The sequence below is a fragment of the Dermacentor albipictus genome, chromosome 3 (genome assembly GCF_038994185.2).
Source record: "Dermacentor albipictus isolate Rhodes 1998 colony chromosome 3, USDA_Dalb.pri_finalv2, whole genome shotgun sequence".
Lineage (NCBI taxonomy): Eukaryota > Metazoa > Arthropoda > Arachnida > Ixodida > Ixodidae > Dermacentor > Dermacentor albipictus.
Window position 1 is genome coordinate 172,326,828 of NC_091823.1, and position 23,075 is coordinate 172,349,902.

The 23,075-nt window shown below is 47.2% G+C and overlaps 1 protein-coding gene across 3 annotated transcripts in view; it reads right to left on the reverse strand.

Moving 5' to 3' along the window:
* The window catches only part of Sh (Potassium voltage-gated channel protein Shaker), a 400,727-nt gene that overhangs the window by 109,830 nt on the left and 267,822 nt on the right, over positions 1-23,075 (reverse strand). For 2 of the 3 annotated variants that reach the window (XM_065432052.2, XM_065432053.2), the window contains exon 1: positions 15,062-15,337. The exons of the other annotated variant lie outside the window; for it this stretch is intronic. In XM_065432052.2, the coding sequence (XP_065288124.1) occupies positions 15,062-15,171 (110 nt within the window). In that variant the 5' untranslated portion in view covers positions 15,172-15,337. Of the gene's footprint in view, positions 1-15,061; positions 15,338-23,075 lie in introns of those variants that run through there. 3 annotated transcript variants of the gene reach the window in all.

Consider the following 23,075-nt stretch of genomic DNA (forward strand, 5'->3'; position numbering starts at 1 on the left):
CCATATGTGTGCTACATAGTGGCGTGCTAGATAGATAGATAAACTTTATAAAAAGAATAATCAGAAAACCGCTAATGGTCGGGGCCCTTAGTCCAGGGCTCCGCTGGCTCTTGCCATCTTCTCCGCTCTCTTTATCAGCTTAAGCTGGTCGTCGAGGGCCGAGCTGGACAGCAGTGCCTCCCATTGCTCCCTCGTGGTGTTCGTGTCTAGGTGTTCTATGTTTTGTAGTGTGCACTCCCACGTAATGTGGTATAGGGTTGGCAACGCTGACTTCTGCAGCTTTCAGTTTCTAAACTTGGTCGTGTAATTTTTTCCTGAGAGCTTTAGTTCTGCGGAACATTTCCCGGCGGTACATAAGGACCACGAAACAAATTTTATCGACAGCCAACGCAAGTGCCAGTCAGAGCGAATGCTTTATTTGCTAAAAGTGAACGTGTAGTCGAAGATTAAACGAGATAACGTCACTTGAAGAGCAAGAAAAAAAAAACACCCCACTCACGTCCTAAGCGGAATATTGTTAGAGCGGAATTAAGTCGGCCATACATGTAGCGTTCCTTACGGCTTCACTTCATCATCGCAGATGGACCCGAGTACTCAAGCCCCTTTGACATTCCTAGAAACGTCAGATCGCGCTTTTCCTTACGGGGATGCAGGAAAGTGCCCATCCACGCGAATATTATTTATGTTGTCTTTCGCTCAAGATATGTTTAACAATATTGTTAAGGTACAGGTTGCGGCGAGCTTGTATATTATGAAGCTTAGCACATTGTAGGCACGGATTTTCTTCCTCATACAATTGATGTTTTGCGACGAGACAGGCCGTAGTCAGCCGTCAGCCAAGCGAGATACGAGCCATGGTTCCCCCAATGGCAATTTTTATCACTATCGCCATCATAGTTATGTCCCCAGCAGGACAATTGTCTGTCTCATTGCATTCAAAATTAGCTGTGTGGCCTACAAGTCAGAGTAAACGTATACTCAGAAAAGTTTTCTACGTTACCACTCAGTCGAATTCTGTGCCACGGTGCCTCCCTTCCAAGGACAGGCATACCCTTACCCTTGTGCTGGGCCCGTATTCACACACACACACACACACACACACACACACACACACACACACACACACACACACACACACACACACGCACACGCACACGCACACGCACACGCACACGCACACACACACACACACACACACACACACACACGTACGTACGCACGCACGCACACGCACACACACACACACACGCACGCACGCACGCACGCACGCCGCCATTCCACTGCTTCAAAGTGTATGTACAGCGAAGCTGTGGCGGACGCTAGGCAACGTCCCACAAAGACAACCACCCCAAGCGACGAACGTCATGATGAGCGCATGCACGTGTGCGAAAGTGCAGCATACGTCCTCATTATTCTAGGCCATCCGCCAAGTTGATGTGACCTTTTGAATTAAATTAATGTTTAAATGTAAATTGCGCCAGAAAATGCGTAAAGCACGACTTGCAGACAAGCTGTTTACACGATAGCTTGGGATTGCAATACGAAAACCCGGGAAAACATAATTCTGCTACGCGGAAACTCAAACACAGTCTCCTTTCCTGCTGCCGTGGGGGCACTGTGGTTGGACAGTCGGCGCCATAGTGCCGACAGCAGCCGCGGCACACGCTGTGCGAAAGAAGTGAGGGGCAGAGCGCATCGAGGACAGACACGTGACGTACACACGTTCGCCTTGCGCGCGCACGCATCTAGTGTAGCATACATCCTCCGCATGGCGTAAGTGCGTTATTGAACTAATCGAATTTCTCACAGTACACTGCGTCACAAAATTCGTAAAGTGCGACTTGCAACCTACAGTCGTGATGGCGTGGGATTGTAATTTGAATATACCTGGAACCATAATTTTGTTGCGCGGAAACCCAAACGCTAACCCCTTGTCCAGCTGACAGTTTTGGGCTGAGCACGCCACGAAGATGCCAACCAACTAGAGGCTAGCAGCTTCGCTAAAAAAGCTCTTACGCTAGAATTGTTTCTAAGAACAAATTCTAGATAATCCTCTCTTTTTTTGCCTCGGCGTAGAATACGGCACATACTCATGCGATTATTAAGCCCGGGCCTAATTCAACCTCAGTAGCCTATTTTACATGTATGTCCACTGCAGGAGGAGGGGTCATTCCAGCTATCTTCAATCACCCCCGTCTTCTGCCAGCCGATCTTGGCTTATGCCGGTTTATTTGGTTTATTTATGTTGGTTATCTGCCCCGCGCATTACATGGCCTGTGCTTCTCCCTTATTTCTTCTAAATGTCAACTGTAGAGGGTGTTTCGCGTAACTTGAGCCAAACATTAAAGTTATGCATATCCTACACGTAAATGGACAGAACCAGGGTAATGTTGTTTGCCGTATCTTGGAGATACTCAAATTTTATTTTACGTTCCATCTAATTAGATATTTAGTCTCAATTATTCAACTTCTCAATTATTATATTTACATAAAAAGTGTCAATAAGAAAATTGTAGAGCAACATCAGAAACTCCCGATACAGCTTTCTGTTTCTCAATACGAGCTACATAAATGTGTTTTTCCGAGCGTGAAACAAGCCCGCGAATTCACGCAAAGTGCCTCGAGCGGCCAATCGCGCGGCAATATTGCGTGTATCCGCGGGGTTATTTCACGCGCGGAAAAACACTTTTATGTAGCACGTATTGAGATACAGAAATCTGTATCGGGAGTTTCTGATGTTGCTCTACAATTTTCTCATTGACACACTTCCTATCTGAACATAATAATTGAAAAGATGATTAATTAATTAAATAAATAATTAAGACTATAATTACGTACTTAGGCGGAACGCAAAAGATAATATGAATAACTCCAAGCGATGGCAAACAACATTACATTGTTTCGGTCCAGCTACGCGGCATTTGCATATCTTTAATGTTTGGCTGAAGTTCCGTGAAACACACTGTAGAATATCGGCTACACCCATTTGCGCTCTAGTTCACACCGCTGTCTCCCTTTCTCTTATCATCATCAGCAGCAGCAGCCTGGTTATGCGTGCTGCAGGGCAAAGGCCTCTCCAATACTTCTCCAACTACCCCGGTCATGTACTAATTGTGGCCATGTTGTCCCTGCAAACTTCTTAATCTCATCCACCCACCTAACTTTCTGCCGCCCCTTGTTACACCTCCCTTCCCTTGGAACCCAGTCCGCAACCATTAATGACCATCGGTTATCTTCCCTCCTCATTACATGTCCTGCACATGCTCATTTCTTTTTCTTGATTTGAACTAAGGTGTCATTAACTCGCGTTTGTTCCCTCACCTAATCTGCTCTTTTCTTATTCCTTTACGTTACACCTATCATTCTTCTTTCCATAGCTCGTTGCGTCGTCCTCAATTTAAGTAGAACCATTTTCGTAAGCCTCAATGTTTCTGCCCCATACGTGAGTACTGGTAAGACACAGCTGTTATACACTTTTCTCTTGAGGGAGAATGGCAACCTGTTGTTCATGATCTGAGAATGCCTGTCAGACGCACCCCAGCCCATTCTTATTCTTCTGATTATTGCAGTCTCATGATCCGGATCCGCGGTCACTACCTGTCTTAAGTAGATGTATTCCCTTACCCCTTCCAGTGCCTCGCTTCCTATCGTAAACTGCTGTTCTCTTCCGAGACTGTTAAACATTACTTTAGTTTTCTGCAGATTAATTTTTAGACCCACCCTTCTGCTTTGCCTCTCCAGGTCAGTGAGCATGCGTTGCAGTTGGTCCCCTGAGCTACTAAGCAAGGCAATCATCAGCGAATCGCAAGTTGCTAAGGTATTCTCCATTACCTCTTATCCCCAATTCTATCCAATCCAGGTGTCTGAATACGTCTGTAAACACGCTGTGAATAGCATTTCTCTTAACTACACGCCAAACAGTTTTCTTTACGTCGCTCGTTCCGCAGTTCACAACTTCTCAAACTTCTTTGTGGACCTCCACGTTTCTGGCCCACGTGTTAGTACCAGTAGAGTTCAATGATTGCACACCTTTATTTGTAAGGAGAGCGGTAAGCTTCGGATCATGATTTGGTGATGCCTGCCGTATGCATTCCAGCACATTTTTATTCTGTTGTAAACTTCCTTCTAACTGTCAGGATCTCCTATGAGTAAATGGCCTAGACAAACGCATTCTTACACAGGGTACAACTACCAATCAAATATCCTCCTTCACTTGTCAGGCAATTGAAAATTACATTTGTCTAATAAATATTGTTCTTCAACCATACTTTAAAGTTTTGCCGGCCGAAGTACTCAATCCTTTGTCGGAAGTCATCTGCACCTTCGCTGAAAAGGAACAGCCTTGAATCATACCAAATACTTGATCATTTGTGACGGCTTCTACACGCTAGGCAGAGGAAATGCAGCCGATGCTTTGGTTAGGTTTGCTTGCCTGGCGGAATGAGGCCAGTAACCACAGATGGCTTGAGAACAAACAGAAACAAATCGACACTTACAAGTGCTTTGAAGGCGTAACACTAGGTATGCGTTCGTTGAGCGACTCAGCCTCATATAACGAAAAAAAGCAAAGAAAAGCAAAGTTCTCACATGAGAAACCGAGAGCAAGTTGCAGCCGTATCTTCAGCTCCTCAGTCCGAAAGTGAAAAATAAAGTTACATAATTCGCAATGAAGTACAGTACAATTACTTCGGCAACGTTAAGTTTGTAGCTTATCGAAAACATTCTGTTGACTATTGTACGGGAATTGTAAGATATAGTAGAGCACAAACAGACGCACTCAACAACGCTCAACATCCAATAAGAAGGATGAGAGATTGATACTTATTGCCACTTCCCCAATGCCTGCGCAACGTAGGAACGCACCACATCTTTTGACTCTTCTCTGCTGCATGTCGCTGAGTGTAATAAAAATAAATAAATGAATAAATAAATAAATAAATAAATAAATAAATAAATAAATAAGGCAACAGAGAGCGGTGAAAACTTCTTTTTCTCGTGTTTGGGCCTGGCACGGGTCGCTTCTGCGGACCGAGCTACTTTGCGGCGTTTACTTGAGCGCACCTGAGAACTGGACGTTGATATATCCACGCGGCGTACCGCGAGAGACGGCGATCGGGAACGCGGCGGCCGCACGTAGGCGGGACGTCATCGCACGCACCGCGGACGAGCCCGGGCGGCCACAGCGCCACGCCGTGGAGCGCGCGCAAGACGCGCGAAAAGCGACAAGTTCCCGCGCTTCGACCGCGCTTCGACGGCCTTGCCTCGCTCGTATGGATGGCGTGACGCGAGACGCTTCGCAAGCTATCAACCCGCCTCTGGTCCGAGGAGCGGAAGGACCGCGGCGATCGTTTCTCGCCCTCTCGTTCCACGCGCTTCCCGCATTTGTGGTCGAGTTTTGCTTGAGATACCGCAAACGAAGCGAACGGGAAAAGAGGGCCATCCGGTCGCTTTCGCGTAACCTTGCCGCGCCGAGGCCTCTTAACGAGAAAGCGCGGGTGCACTTTCGTAACTGCAATATCCCGGCCGGCCCAGCTTGTTCTGATGATAATACAATTTTGGATGAACCGGGTTCGATAACGTGCCCCGCCCGAATCTCGGATTGGTACTGCTCGCCTTCGCATTTCACCGTTTTCTCGCCTTCGCGGGCGGATTGAACGCAGAATGCTGATATTAGGACGGGTCGACTGTTCCTGCACTCTTATGATTGCAAATCAGAGGATTTCGTTTGCTTCTGGCATACGCATTTCACGTCTGTAGTAACCATCAATTATTCTGCACAACTCTACACACAGCATACGAAAAGCTTTATTTCATTTATATGTGTTTATTTATTTTAACACACTGCAGTCCAAAAGGGTACTGCAGGAGTGGGTACACAGCACAAGGATACACATGTACGTTGCAAGAACTGTGCACACATGTTTCAGGCATTGGCGTATACCCAGGGGAGGGAGAGTAAGGAACCACCCAAAATTTTCGGACGGATCGCACCTCCCCTTTCCCCCTTTTCCGCGGAACAGAAAGTTTCAGAAGGTGGGCTTCGAAACAGCGAAATGGATGAAAGGAAGAGCTAGCTTTAATGTGAAACCAAGGCGAGGGCTAGTGGCGGTCCGGAGGGAGGATTTCTGATTCTGCTATGCCTATGCGCGTACCCTCGCCTCAGCTGCATTCCAAGTTGCGCCACCATCACCGCCGGGCAGTTGTGCGAAGTGAGTGCGTTATCCTTTGCACGATCCGCGGAAGTTTCCGAGCTTGAGCGACTGGAGAATGATTTTTATCGCACTTCCGACCGAGAATGTTAGCTAAAGAAAAAACTCCAGAAGGTCGTGGGAAATACTGAAAGCAGTTTTGTCGAAGAAAACGCGACTCCGTGAACTAACGTTCCAGCGATAGGCTCAGCGTTAATGACGAGTCTGATGCCGGACACTTGCTGTACTGCCGATTGCACAAACCACCTTGGAATGTTGAACGTATTGTACTGGCCTGGCGCGCACGGTCAATTTAAAAATAGAAATACGCCGCGTGACGAGTGAGTCATCACGCGATTTCTCCTCAGTGAGGCAAGTCGGCGATCTCGTAAAAGCGCGACACCAGCGCTGTGAGCATTCGAACTGCACTTGCCGCCCTACGACTGATTCGGGCGTCTCAACGATGTTTCAATCTAGCGTTGTATATATATATATATATATATATATATATATATATATATATATATATATATATATATATATATATTTATATATATCTTAGCTGTATAGCTGTACGGTTACGTGGGGTCAAACAATAAGAGGCATGTCGCCACACAGCGCATCGGAATGCATCGTACGAGAACAAGGCGACACTGGCTGCGCCACATTCTTCACAAACGACGAGTCTCCCTTTTGTGCAGGAAAATGGAATTTTACGCGCTTGGCAAAAAAACTTGTTGAGCCCACTTGGCCCAAGGCGTTAAAATTCCATACAGAGATGAAGATGGGACTGAAGCCTCATCTTCCACGTGCAACCGCTGCTTTTGCCTGGTCGGCGAAACGTGTATCGGGAGGCTTAAATGGGACGAGAGCGTGCATAAAACTTGGAGGCATTGTCACTCCACGTGTAAATGCTGCATGGAAGAAAACTATTCCGAAAATATTGCGACTTGCTTGTCTAGGAAAGCTTCGGTGCCTTGTAAGGGCAGCACCTCACCGAAACAGCAAAAAAAAAAAGTAGCCATTACACGAGTCTATACGGTAATGCATGCCTGAAGCGCGAGCACAACGAGGTGCCACGCCGCGAAGATAATTCGCAGGTGAAAATTGTTTATTCGTGTTTGGACGCGAAACTATGGTTTCCACCACTTTGCGTTACGTGAAAAAACTTGCAGGATATGTACGTTTTGCACACTTTTCGGCCGTTATAGTTTCCTAACACTCCCGTTTGAAATCACGCAAATCCCTGAAGACTTCCAGACGACTGAATGAAATGCACGATGTGATCGCAAACGTTCGGGTGTACGTGGTTGACATGCTGATCTGAGGTTCAACCTGTTCAACATGTTCAATGGGAAATAAAGCTTCATTCATTCATTCATTCATTCATTCATTCATTCATTCATTCATTCATTCATTCATTCATTCATTCATTCATTCATTCATTCATTCAGAACCACACAGTAACACAAAGAAAGAGTGAACAGCGCCTTAGGTGCGTCAGGTCAAACGGGTCTCACGTTTAATCCGGAAAAGTGCGAAGTATGCCTCAGACAAATTTCCTTTTTGGCACTATTACCTCTGCAGCAGAGATACAACCGAGCCCCACATCAATCAGCTCCGTCCTTTATTTGCCAACGCTCCTTGACAAGCTCTGGGCGCTACAATGCTAGGCGTCACAACCTACTTTTCAAAGTTCGCGCTCGCGCTCACTGAGAAGGCTGAATTGTTGCCACAGCTTATAAAGAAAGAAATTTTAAGTGGAGTGACAGTCATGCGAACGAATGTAAGGAGGTATGCAAATTTTTTTAGCGGACAGCCGGTGCTGGCAATCTTAGATTCTAAATGTGACACGAAAATGATCTCACATGCTTCTCAGGATGGCGTACACGCTCGGGATTTCTACAGCGGCACGGTGAACCGTGGAAATCGGACGCATATGCCTCGAGTATACTGACAGCCGCACAAGAAAGGCATTTTCAAATCTAAGAGGAGGCAACGGCTGTTGTAGTTGGATGTGGAAATTTTCACCACTTCGCGTACAGACGTCATGTTATTCTTGAAACAGATCCGCGTCCGTTCGTGGCAATCTCGCAAAAAGCTATCGGTGAAATGCCGCCGAGACTACAGCGTTTCCTTTTTCTTTGTTGAAATGCGAGTTCGAACTGCGATTCGCTCCGAGAAGGCAGCTGGTCCTCGCCGATATGCTTTCACGGGCCTCGGTCGGGGAACATACGAGGACGTGAGTGTGCATGCAGTAAGTGCTACGTCGTTACCAGTGAGCGAAGCGATGCAAGGTAGATTAGCAAGAGAGCCCAAAGAACGACTGCTGCTTGAAAAGCGCGACGGTACATCTGGAAAGGAACAAATCAGTTCAAGGAAAGGCCCTTCACAAATGAACTGCCGGTCATAAATGCGGTGCTGTTGAAAGGCAACAAACCGGTGATACCAGTCAGTTTGCAGCGCGAGAATTTGAGCAGGTTCCAACGTGCGAATAAACAAATGCGAGGCGCAAGCATGTCGTGTAGTGTTCTGGCCGGGTTTAAATTCAGACTTCGAGAGCGTCATTAGAAGACGAGCACTCCGCCAGAACATGCTTACAAGCAACCGCGCGAGGCTCTCGTCACACGCCCGGCGCCCGAGCAGGCGTGGTCCCGCGGGTCCAGTAAAATCGTACTTGTGCGCGTAGGACGACGCGCATCATATCTTTTCGGAACTTGAACTGCTGCGTGATACATAAGCTGTAACGATTGAAAGGTTGAGTGCAATCTTTACTAGGTATGGCATACCGCTAAAAGTACGCACCGACAATGGCCCATAATATATCACAGCCGGGAGTTTTCATTTCTGCAAAAGACTACGATTTAAAGCACACAACGTCGAGCGCCACCTTAAACCAGCCTAGAGGGCTGGATGAGGAAGGCGTGCAGATAGTTCAAGGAGGTCTTAAAGAAAACTGCGGACGGAAAAAAAAATCTTTTGTATGCGTCTCCTGAGCTACAGGTATAGCCCGCTGGAAGACGGAAGGCCCCAAGGAGAGCTACTTCAAGGTCGGCAACTGAGGACCTCAATACTGGACTTCAATGAGGCTCCACGAACAAGTATAGTTTAACATGGGCAGGCACACCCGAAGCGTCGGTGTCTCCCGCCTCTAACCAAAGGGCAAGTAGTTAGAATTCGGGAGACAAATGGGGAACAATGGCTAAAGTCCTCAACACGATGCAGCCAAGCTCCTACTCGGTCACCATTGAAAATGGCAACGTTCTGCGGCGTAACCGCCAACACCTCTTGGCAACTTCTGAAGCATTCTGCGACTTGGAACGCTCCTCAGATCAAGAGTGCAGCAGTAGTGAGGTCTTCAAACAACTTCAGTCAATAACGGACTGTCCAGAATTGGCGACTGAAAGCCCAGGTCCCAGAAGGCTTACTCAAAACCGTGGACCACTGCAGATACTTTGTCACGAGGGCAACTTTGTTCAAGTGCCGTAAAGAACATTACAGACATCCGGTGACATCCATTCAAGCGATGTACACCTTCATGTCGCTTGTTTTTCTTTTTACGCCTCCTAAAGAAAGGGGGATCAATCGTGTTGCTAAAAAAGGTGCTACACATGTACACGTGCCGCGCACTGTCATCATCACCGCGTGCACTCCGTGGCGCTAGATTTCTCCTACTGTTTCCCCTTTCCCTGAGTGTGTACGAAAAGCAGCGCTGAATAAGCATCCGTGTTCTTTGGTTGGGCTGTACGTGGCGAACATACGTCGTCGACGGTCCAAGTACGAAACAGTCAGGTGGATAATTCGTAATACCAGCATTACGCGGTATAAACTGTTTCAATGTGTTAATAGCTTACGCAAAAGGCAAGACCATACAACGTAACCATATCGCAGTGGAAGTAAAGGACAGGTATACCCGTTGCCAACAGCGACTGATTCGCCTTTACATTCATTGCGATAGCAATTGTATGGACCATTATCAGACGCATTCCCGCCATTGGCCCGCCAAGTGCGATAAGATCGTCGAGGCGCGCCGTATCTGTACGTCCGAGTGAAAGCGTGCGAGGGTGAGCCGACGATGGTGGCTGAATCTCGCGCGCGCAATGGAGGAAAGCGGGGAGGTGGCGCGCCGTCTTATTCCTCGATCGCGTGCAAGCCTCGGGATGGGGGAGGCGGGTTGTACTTTGGCAGCGGCTGCGTATGGCGCAACCGCGCGGGCCCTATCGTGAAAGCTATCTACGACGGGCACAGAGCGCACCGAGCGCTGATAGCGACGTGTGCGCTGTGTTAATTCTCGCCGCTTGGTTCAAGGTAAATATACCTGGTAGCGAAGCTTCCATAGGAGCCCATATGTTCAAAACATGGCAGTTCATCGGCGGTTCATGGGGCTTAGCGCCATTTGTATGTGGTGAGAGCACTTCCGGCGGAAGAAAAAAATGTGACGCCATATCCGTTAAGAGCACAAGTTACGTCATTTTTTTTCGAAGGCGCGAAATTTGTTTTGTTGGCCTGCCTTTGGAGCTATATATTCATATGCCCCGCCATTCGACTTGATGGGCGTTTCGAGATTTCAGCGCGGAAAGCGATGCAGGAAAAGGCCAGCCGTAGGGTTGTCGAAATCGCACCCCTGCAGAGAACATACTTTCTTTGGAGGCCGACGAAAGCTTTAGGTGTAGAGTGCTGACCCTATCGTGGGATGCCAAGCCCCCCGGCCGGTGCGGTCGCACGAAAACAACCACATAATTATCTGGCGGTCGTAACTTCCTACTTTCGACTGAACAGGTTAAAAAGCGATGAAGCTACCCGCGTCACCAAATTCAGACAAACTTCGAAAGCAAAAAAAAAACACAACCTGTGAGGGGGGCGTATTTCAACAGGTGAAGTTTACGAGCACGCCTTTCTGCACATTTCAAGAGCTGCATTGCATTGCGAGTGATAGTGCCGTCAACGCTCGCTGTAACGATGGGCTCTGAAAAGAAATGTATTTATTAAAAATAATAAATTCAATAAACTTGTATTGTCTTAACTCGTCACGAATATATAAGACTGACCAGGAATTTTCTTTTCGTCGAATGGATCTAACTGTGTCTCGCTTTAATTAAAAAAAAAACGCTTTTTTCTTTCCCAATGTTTGTTCCCTCCAAGCATAGTCGCGCTTCAATCGCTGCTCCCATAACCCCCCTTGCTGATGTCGGTGACAACTTGTACTGAGCCGCTTTTCGCCCGAAGCTTCGCGACCTATTTGGGTCGACCTTGCTTAGTTCGCGTTGAAGCGACAGACGGTACGAAGGTCAATTCGCCCGCTGCGGCTGCCGCGCTTCCTCACTCCAGCGTTTTGACAGCGAGTGTGCGCAGTCATCGAGTGAGATGTGTTCACGTTTGCCTGTGCGCGCGTGACGCCGTCTTTGTTACTTTAGTATGAGAATGTTTACAAGTTCATACGGCCGATAGGACTACTTTTCTTACTTCGTATAGCTGTTTACTAATTGCAATTGGCAATCGATGCTTCGACTTTCGGGCGAAAGTGCGGCTGTTCTTGACATAGTCAGTACCTGCGATGGTACCTAGGCACTCGAAAAACAACAATCGAACTAAATTGTGACGCTGCCCGCATGTTCGAATTGCAGTCGCACCCGCTAAACGAGGGCTCGCTGCGTCGCGAGGAGTCGAGCAGAGTTTCTGCGGCTCCGCGAATGTGAGCGCACTTTCATATCCCTGCCATGAGCGTGACAACAAACAAATCTCCATATCGGGGGGAAAGGGGCTCTCTGTTTATCGCAGTAAATTTCAGTTAGTTGGAATACTACCCGAGTTCATCTTTGAGTTCAACTTTTTTACATCCAGAATGGACACTCCGACAAAAACACAATCCCGTTAAGGCAAGCATGCTAAACTGTGCATAATCCAGAAGAGTCACGTATCCGCGTTCACACATAGCTGGATAGAATGCATGCAAGTCAGAAGTAACCAGGAATAACGGTGACGAAGTTAGAAGTGATTTCGAGACCTATACGAAGAAAAATCGAGGGGACACGATGAAAAAAATGATGGATATGATAAAATAAGATATGGCGCTGGGGATATGGCGCTGATATGGCGCTGGGGATATTGTAGCGAAAAGGCATGTCGCTGTTTTGCGGAATGCCTCAACTGACTTATTTATTTATTATGTTATTAAAGCAACAGACTAAGCGGACGAAACAAAAGTTTTACATGCCATAAGTAGAACCGGTAGCTGTCGTTATACATAAATGATATAAGTGGCGATGAAAGAAAAGAAAAGCAGTCGATAGCGTCAGTAGATTAGATGCAATGATCATAAAATGAATTATCCGGCGACATCTTGTATCCTCAGAAAGTTAACCCATATTAGGAAATAAAAAAGAAGGCCGATCAAAATAGTTAAAGGGGTTCACGTTTCCGCTTCCATACAAAAGCCTTCTTTAATAAGCTGAAAGAAATTGAACATCTAGCAAACGTCAAAGACTTTCACAAAGTCACTTAGATAGGTGTTTTGATTTCTTTTCTAAAATAAATGGAGTGATCATATCAGAAAATTTGCAGTCGGCTGACGCAGGACATTGATAGAGGCTGATGTAGCTAAATGATGATGGAGAAGCAGATGGTGAAAATATATCGGCCTGTATTAAGCACAGTGCTTCCTTTATTGATTACAGAAAATACTGATGGACAATGAAAGACGTGTCGTTCGCATGGTAGCACCAGTCGAGATGCGTGCACTTAGTATCAACGACGAGCACAGCATAAATTGACCTCCAACTTAGTGCGGACAGAAAGCCACAAGGGTCAATCAACCGTCCTTTCCCGTAAGCGAACTTCGCGTCTCACGATGACGTGCGCTCCGGTCTGCGGACATCGAACCAGTGGTGACCGCTGCCCGAGCAAGGAAGCCATTCCATCGCATCAGCTGAGAAGGAAGAGGGCATATGGAAGTGCGAGGCCGAATTAATGGTCAACTCGAAGAGCTTCGACCGCTCAAGTTATTTGACGGTCTGTGCTGAAATAAGAAAACTGATGGGAGTGCCGCTTGCCGCGCAGAAATGGCAACAAGAGAACGTAAAATAAGAATCGGTGTGCATGCTGTACCGAATGGTGGTCAGTCGGCTTCATTCGGCAGAGATTTAAGGTTGTACTGCTGCGCTACCACAGAGGCGCAATAGTGAGGCAGTAGGAGCCGCATCCTACGCGCAAACAAAAATAGCGCAATTCGTTCGGAGTCTGCGACAGGTTATTATTAAAGACACACACTGACACGCTTAGATAGAAAAGAAATAGCCGTCTATGCCGCGTTTTACTACATATGAGCGTGAAATACCTGCGATGTATCGCTAACACGCCAATATCATTCCATGTCCCCTTCGAACAACGCCTAGCGGTTCGTTGCTTCCGCTATGTCAGTCCCCACGAGTGCGGCTCCGATTCATATTGTGCCTATTGCGATTGACGTGCTTTCTCGCTGTGAATAATATCGAAGCGCCGTCTACGCTTTTCCATTTGTCACGTCCACTTATTTTTTTTTTTTTTTGCTTCCTCTGTGGGAACGTTAGTAAAGCATGCGGACTATCCGTCGTCGGGAGTTGGACGTCCAGATGCACGGCTCGGCCGCAACAACGTTCAGCAGCGGAGCCGGTTGATGCGATGGCCGGCCGCATTCCGACGGGAGCGACCGGCCGCGATTTCGCTGCAAATCGCGAGACGGCGAAGGCTAAGCTGTCCACTCCGGTGTGCTCAGATCGCCTAGGAAAGAGCCTCGTAGTGGCTTCAACAGTCGCGCGTACGGCTGCATGCACGTGGTAATCGACGGAACTTGATGAGAGCGCCGCTCCGGCATGTAGCTTATTGGGGGACAAACATGTCTGTTTTGTTGCATAGGCAGCGGTGGACAGCAGCCCCTGCGAATGCCCTAGCGCAAGAACGATATGCACTCGTTCAGGAAAGGGGGCATCCCAATGCAGTTTTTGTAAAACATACTCGGATAACAAAAAAAGAAAGGAAAAGTGTGTTTTGTTTCCCTACACAGTTCCGCTAAGACAGTAGCAACGTGCATTTCAAACGATATGCAATTAGAACATGGGAGAAGCGCCGCTAGAAGCGAATTATCCCCAAGCATTGGAGAAAAAACAAAAACAAAAAAGAAACAGAAGAGTACTTAGCTCACGTATTTACGATGCAAACAAACGAACACTTGCACATGTTGCGATCATTTGGTTATGCACATGCTAAATGCGTATGACTTTACTTGATACTGAGCTCGCAAGTAAAACGAGGTCCGTGAATGAATCTCACAACTAGTCCCATCCCATGCATGCTGCTCGGTACAAGATAGCCATCTTCAAAGATGTCGAAGGTCGAAACTTGGGAAAGGAAGTCGCGCACCCAAAAAGAAATAGCACTTTCGTTGTGTTTCGATTCAATATGATGATTTCAGCAGATAGCAAAGCGTACGAGAGAATGGAACTAATGTTGAAGCATTTATGCGCGCGTGATTCCGGTGTACTGCCTGTTTAATGCGACTGCACACCGCACCGGATTGAACGACGCGAGTCAACGCCGTGCGAGGACGCAGCACAACTGGCAGTGATAAACCGACGCCGTGCATTTGGCGCTGCACATGCACTTCGGGTGTAGGGTTTCCCGCTGTGCTTGGCCGCACTGTCGTGCACAAGGAGAAAAGTGGTTCCCGTCGACCGAGTGCTCGCGCGCCGGACAGCGACTGCGTGTACGCGTACTCGGCGCGATGCAGGCGAGCCCCCGCGGCGTCTACCGGTCCTTTATAGCAGCGTCCTCAACGCTCGGGGGCACGAGAGCGCGAGGACACCGCGGATATCGCGAGGGCGCGCGCTGGTGCGGCTTACGGTGCAGCCTGCTGTCCGCCGCCACTGCTGCTGCTCCGGGGATGGTGGTGGGAGGCACCGCTGGGTCTGGGCGCGTCCCCGGCGTTGCCCAAGGTGCTGATGCGGATCATGGCTGTGCATGGCGGCCGCGGGCCGCCGCCGGCGACGGTCTGCGCTCACGCGGTGCCCGTGGCTCGTCGGCCGCCGCTACTCCAGCGCCGCCCACGACGCACGCACCTTTGGCACGGGGCCCGAGCCGCACGCGCTGCTCCTCGCCGCGTCCATCGGTGGGTGCGACTCGCGCGCGACCTGACGGGCACCGCCTGCGCGCACTTGCGGGGAACCGCGCCGGCTAGCCCCGCCCAGCGTCTCGAGACGTCGCTTGCCTCTTCCGGTCTTTTTTTTGTTGCTTTCTTTCTTTCTTTCTTTTTTTGCGAGCCTCGCGTTTGGCGCGCTCACTCAAACATTTCTTGTCGCGACTGCGTTAGACTGCAGCACGATCGTTTTCCCGGCTGCTCGCGGTGCTCTCGCTTACTGTCATGACTGCCCCGTTGACGTTGAATGCCTGTGCATCCCGTCGGCACATAACGGACAATGCAAAAGAAAAGAAAAGGAAGAAAGAAAATTGAAAAAAGAAAAATGTTGCACGGTACGCTTTGCGCAACCGGGGCCGGATTCGAGAATTCTTGGCTCGTATGTTCTGTTCAGCGTTGGCTGGCCGCGATGGAGTGAGCACTCTTTCTTGGAGCCACCGCCTTTTTTTTGTTTCAGTAGCATCACTGAATGACGAATTTTGCCCAAACACTCTCTTGAGAACCTCGCGCTCCTTTTTGGTGCGAGGGCAACATTTAGGTGAGTCCTCATGACATCATAACAGCTCGGCAAGCCACTTGACGTTCTGCGCACCGGGCTCAATAACTGGTTGCAAGAGGCGGCTTTGACATGTCCAAGCTTAAATCAATAATGCCATTGAAGTGGCTTTGGTACGAACGTCCGAATCGGGCGTCAGAAGTAGCAGACTTTGGCCTCTCCTTAGACCGTTCACCAGTGTAGGGTAGCAAACTGGATTTTCCGTTCTTGTTCTACAGCATTTGGCTGGACACGCTCCTTTGAAGCCCTGCAGCGTACGAAATAGTCGAACAAACGGTGCCACTGGAGCCAAGGTTTCGATAAGTCGAGTCTTGCCTGCGTCAGTACCAGTATTCACAACACTGCTCTTACGTAAGAACATTTCCTCGTTGGATCGCGCTAGGGCAGCGGCCATACTTAAAGTGGGCGTGACAACGAGATGATCGTCGAGCCGGTCGACACTGCGCGGACTACACTTACCAAAGAGAAGCTTCGTCAACGCAGGTTCAATTTTACCAGCAACGCAACGTTCTCGGATCTACCATCAGGTGTCTTCTCCTATGTTGATTTGCATGCTTAGGATAGCGTAACCTATAAAAAAATGGCCTACGTCAAATGATGTGAGTACTCTTTGGTCGGACGCTAATGCTATTGCCGCTTACACATAATTTAAGATCTGCGATTAAATGTGCGAGTTCCCCGAGCAGGGTTTCATGCAATGTCCCGCTGGCTAACATGACCGCGTAAAGCTTTGTTGGCGTTCACATAAGGTCCTTTTTGAACTACGTCTCAGATTGTTATTGATCTGCATGGTGATCCTTGCTTCTTTTAGGATGGTGCCGTATGTTCATTTCGAAATGTTTCTCAGGAGGCACCTAAAACCCTGAGCTACGTAAGTAGTCAATGAAACAACTCCCTCATTTCATCTTATTGGCAAGACCCCAGTCAAAAATTCGGTGTTTTGCATCGTAGCGCTTCTTTCTTACATCTCATAACGATTGTACACCAAGCAATCTTTTGCATCCTTATACAACGTTGCATAACAATTGTTGTAAGAATATATATTCTCCGTTGTATTTTACAAACTGATATGTGTTAAACAATGATTTTATATGTGGTTGGTTTTCATATTTAGTGTTGCATAAGCAGGGACTAGCAGTTATTTTCACGCGTTCTCTCACAGTAACCAAACACATCTGTTCTATAGATTGAGACCCCGTGAAAGCAACTACAAAAAAAAAGCTTGCAATATTTTTTGCGCGTTATAACATAAAGCAATTCCAAACTGTTCCTGTTGCATTACTGCTATCAGCCCTCCACGACTGGTCAAAAATTTTTTTAACCACCCTCATTTCGCCTTCGTGTCACGCGACGTCACGAAAACCGCGAGAACTCATCACGTCAAAGTGACGTGTACGCAATAAGGATGAATTAATATACCGAGCCAAACTCTTCTTTTTTCTTTCGAAATAGCCCCGTTCCGAAAGGAACGGAAGATGTCTGCTTACCAAACACTCAGGCGCTGGATATTCGAAGCTGCCGGGGACCACGCTTACAACACCGCTCTAGCAACTAATATTCGCCGAGGATCCATTTTAGTGGCATTTATAACCTTCTGTTGCACGCCGCCACCACTTTTGACCAGCCACTACAAGCTACGTAAGGGGAAGCGGGCCAATCGCAGACGCCAGCCCCGCCCTGCTCATCAAGTTATCTATTTTCACTGCGGTGGCTCGGCCCCGCGGAAATTATCTCCACTGCTGCGTGCCCGTCCCCTCTTGTAAACCATTTAGACAAGAAAAACCTCCCAATATAGGCAATGCTATTCGTTTTGACACAAAAGTCACCCCCTGTAAATGAGGAGAGCGTTTGATTGGTTGGTACAAGCAACGCCGCGGGCTACCGCCCGATGCTTGCGTCAGCGGCTATGTGAATTCGACGTCAGGAGACTGGAATAAAAACATATTGGAATGATATTACGTTATAAGGCCCGTGGATTTATCCTATCTTGGGTGGGAAGCTTCTATGTTAGCAAAACTTTAGTACGCAGATTACATTCTTTCATATGCTAATTTCATGTTAAATTGCTTGCACTTCTATTTCTTGCAATTACACATAATCAAATGCCTGTGGAGCAGCATTTTTTTTCACTACCGGTAGATTGGTACGATTGCACACACCTGTTCAGTGCGACTGACATTTAAATTTCACCAAAGGGCGCGTTTTTGTCTGCTAATCACAAAAAAAAAAATCATGACCCATTTCACTTTGTGAAGTTGGTTGACCAGTGCAGCTGTTTAGAACAAGACACGGAGGTGACACATAATTTTGAACAAAGGTACGAATTCATTTATTGTCTTGATCGATGGTCATTATTTCACTCGCAACTGCAGTCACATTTTTTGATAATGTCAAATTGGTGCACGTACGCCACTGGGTGGTCGGTTGAGCCGTATCGGTGCGGCATCGCAAATGATATGTTTGCAACGCGGAGTCCGTAAACCGCTCCCTTTTCGGTACCGACACATCCACATTGAAATCACGGTTATGAGCCATTCCTCGCAGGGGTATTAGCTATTGCTCAAGGAGGTATGAGCCACTGATGATGACAGTTTTCGACATACTGTTCTGTATGTTGTATCCGTGATTATAAAGAATTCAAGCACTGTTCACTTCACTTAGCTGAGTGCTTGTAGCCCCTGCCTTACGGTGCTATGAGCCATTTGAATTGTCTGCGCGCTTACGGGAGCATGAATGCTTACGGGGGTATCAGCCATTGATGACGATAGTATTTGTTTACGGAGAACAAAAATACGTGGTGCCGTAGCCATGCACAGCTTCGCTGTAACAAGGCTGTGAGAATCTTGTCCGAGTGTATGGTGCTTCGTAGGTCTAATTTTCGCAAAACGTTTTGTGTATTTGTTAAATTAGTGAGCTGCCACGACTCGGGCCGCACGTGCCTTGTGCGATACACGAGGTGCTGGTTGAGCCGGCATGCCTTCGACGAGGTGCGCACAAGAACGGAACCGCGTCGTCGCCCCAGAGAACGCACATCCCTTATATACCGACGCCGGCGGAATCGAAGAGGCGTCGTCTCTTACTGTGAGCCTGATTTTACGAGTGCGTGGAGTCGCGGCGTGTGCACTGCGCCGAGCAAAGATAAGGAAGGACAAGGGAAAACACAAAGCGTGGGGAAGGGCGAACAGGGCCGTCTTAGGATCACTCTCAACGTGCCGCAGCGATGATAGGCAAATTCGAAGGCAAATAGACGCTTTTGCCATCGCCCGCAGGGTGATTACCAGAACTCCTGATGCCAAGATGTCTCGCTTCGTTTATTTTTCTGCTAAAGCGCTGCCTGAAAGTAACGATTGCATTTGGCGACACTGACGACGCAGCGGGCCACAAGCAAGGAGATGAAAACTCCCTGTGATGGAGGGGCGACAGTGGAGAGAGAGAGAGCAAGGCAGGAGCCCTCATCTTACCAATCTTCCATTCTGCGCTGATATTTCCGGATTTCTCGAGCCATAATCTTTCTCGCCTACACAGACTGTATCCAGAGAAAAAGCAGGCGGGAAAAGCAGCGAGCGCCTGATTGATTGCCGAAATTGCATGCGTAATGGCCGGGGGTCTCAGCGTGCCGGAAAATGTATGCGCGTTCCAGGCTGCATTCCGCCGCTTCTCTGGCTGCCAATTCAAACAATGCTGCGAAGTTATGCGGGAAGAAGAAATTGCCTGCATAAAACATGTCATCTCGCGTCGTATTTCTTTCGCCGTTTGCACCAAAGCCGCTAAAAAAAGAAGAAAGAAAGAAAGGACGAAGCACGCCATCAAGTGAATTCACAGTAGGCCGGTCGGAGTCACTTGTGTTATTATTCTTGAGATGCCACTCATAACATTTTAAAGATGACGCCGTGAGGCACGGTACGCGGAATAGTCATACGCAGAATACGAATGGCCGCACAAATTGAATACGCAAAAGAAATGGGGGAAATGGGGTTTCTAAGAACAGCAGCACCCTCTAAGACATCTTACATTCTTTGCAGAGCTAGTCATGCTTCGGCCGCTCGAAAGAGCATCATTTGGACGATCTTTAAAGGGCATCGCTTCGATACAAAACCAACAACATTTTCCGCGACCATTGCCTGCGATACCCTGACATTCTTCCTTACGACACCTGCCGGTACCATATGGTCCGCTTAATTATTTTTCGCTACAGAATGGAGGCCTCTCCCAGGGATCTCCAAGTACCCATCTCTGCGTCGGTTCTCCACGCTAAATTTCCCAATTTAATCATACCACTAAACCACTCTGCCGTCTTCAGGTGCTCTTTATATAACGTGGTATCCATTCTATGACAGTAATAGGCCCCCATTTACCTGCTGCAGGCTTTGTTCGGCCTTGTCTCACTTCTTCTGGAGCTCACCTATAGAGCACCGCCGCCTACACCCGGCTGTCTTCTAATGCAGAGTACCATAATTCTATCTCCTGCGCCTTCAAATTCATCATCATCATCATCATCATCATCATATTTTATGTCCACTGCAGGACGAAGGCCTCTCCCAGCGATCTCCAATTACCCCTGTCTTCCGCCAACGGATTCCAACTAGCACCCGCAAATTTCCTAATTTCGTGGCACCACCATGTCTTCTGCCGTCCTCTACTGCGCTTACTTTCTCTTCGTACCCATTCTGTCATCCTAATGGTCCAACGGTTATCTAATCATGGCCTGCCCAGCGCCATTTTCTTTCTCTTAATGTCAATTAAAATATCGTCTATACCCGTTTGCTCTCCGATCCAAACCGCTCTCTTTCTGTCTCTTAAAGTTATGCCTAGCACTTTTCGTTCCATCCCTCTTTGCTCGGTTCTTCAATTGTTCTAAAGCTTCTTTGTCAGTCTCCAAGTCTCTGCTCCATATGTCAGCACCGGTAAAATGCACTGATTGTATACCTTCCTTTTCAATGATAATGGTAAGCTTCCAGTAAGGAGCTCTCGATGTCTGCCGTATGCGATCCAACCCCTTTTTGTTCTTCTGTGAATTTCCTTCTCATGGTCAGGGTTCCCTGTTATTTGTTGACCTAGGTAGGCGTACTCCTTCACAGACTCTAGAGGCTGACTTGCGATCCTGAACTCTTGTTCCCTTGCCCAGTTATTCATCATTATCTTTGTCTTCTGCATATAGATATTCAACCACAATCTTACACTCTCCCTGATAAGGTCCTCAATCATTTGTTGTAACTCGTCTGCAGTGTTGCTGAATAGAACAATGTCATCGGCAAACCGAAGGTTACTGAGGTATTCACCGTCAATCTTTACTCCTAAACCTTCCCAGTTTAACAGCTTGAATACTTCTTCCAAGCACGCAGTCAATACCATTGGAGAGATTGTGTCTCCCTGTCTGACCCCTTTCTTTATAGGTATCTTCCTGCTTGTCTTGTGTAGAATTAAGGTGGTTGTGGAATCACTGTAGATATTTTCCAGGGTATTTACGTAAGTGGTCTGTACTCCTTGATTAAACAATGCCTCTATGACTGCTGGCATCTCTACTGAATCAAATGCTTTTTCGTAATCTATGAAAGCTATATAGAGAGGCTTATTGTACTCTGCGGATTTCTCGATAACCTGATTAATCACATGGATGTGACTCATTGTAGAGTATCCCTTCCTGAATCCAGACTGTTCCCTTGGTTGACGAAAGTCCAGTGTTGCCCATATTCTATGGGAGATTATTTTGGTAAATATTTTATAGAATACTGGGAGTAAGCTAATGGGCCTATAGCTTTTTCAGTTTTTTAACGTCTCCCTTTTTGTGGATTAGTATAATGTTTGCAGTTTTCTAGGACCCTTGCAGTCGACAGACACTTCGTAAAGAGAGCCGCCAGTTTTTCTAGCATTATGTCTCCTCCATCATTGCTTAAATCGACTGTTATTCCATCTTCTCCTTCCGCTTTTCCCCATTGCATGTCTTACAAGGCCCTTCTGACCTCATCTCTAGTTATAGGAGGAGTTTCTACATCCTGTTCATTATTGTTTCTTTCGAATGAAGTACCCCTGGGTCCTCTGGGTACTGTACAGGTCAGTATAGAATTCTTCCGCTGCTTTTATTATGTCTTCGAGATTGCTGATGATATTACCCTGCTTATCTTTTTTTCAGTGCATACATCTTGGTTTGTCCTATGCCAAGTTTTCTTCTCACTGATTTCAGGCTACGTCCATCTTTTAGAGCTTCTTGAGTCTATCTCACGTTATAATTTCGAATATCACTTATGTTGGCCTTGTTGATTAGTTTTGACAGTTCCGCGAAATTTATGTTATCTCTTGAGTTGGACACTTTGATTCTTTGTCGTTTCTTTATTAGGTCCTTTGTTACTTGGGAGAGCTTGCCTACTGGTTGCCTTGGTGCCTTGCCTCCAACTTCGATTGCTGCCTCTGAAGCCAGCCTCGTTACGGCTTCATTAATTACCTCTATGTCATCATCAATCATCTCTCTGTTCTATGGCTGCATATTTGTTTGCAAGTACTAGCCTAAACCTATCTGCTTTTACCCTTACTGCGTCTAAGTTGACCTGTTTTTTATTGACCAATTTTCTCTTTCTCTGTTCAAATTGTGGTGAATCCTAGCCCTGACTAACCTATGATCATTGCTTCTACATCCTGCACTATGCTGGGATCGGCAGAAAGCATGAAATCAATTTCATTTCTTGTTTCACCATTAGAGCTTTTCCAGGTCCACTTTCTGTTGCTAGGTTTCCTGCAAAAGGTGTTCATTATTTGAAGCTTATTCCTTTCTGCGAATTGTACCAGCATATCTCCTCTAGCGTTTCCAGAATCGATGCCGTAGTTGCCAAATGCCTGTTCACCCGCCTGCTTTTTCCCCACTTTTGCATTGAAGTCGCCCATTACTACTGCATATCGAGTTTGTACTTTTCTCATCGCTAATTCAACGTCTTCATAAAGCTGATCTACTTCCTCATCGTCATGGCTAGATGTTGGAGCGTAGGCTTGTACTACCGATATTATATGCATCTTATAAAGTTTGATTACGACTAGTGCTACTTTTTCATTAATGCTGTAGAATTCGTCAATGTTCCCCGCTATGTCCTTATGGATTAGGAATCCTACCCCGTATTGCTTCTTATCAGGGAAATCTCTATAGCTGAGGACATGGCCGTTATTTAGCAATCACCAG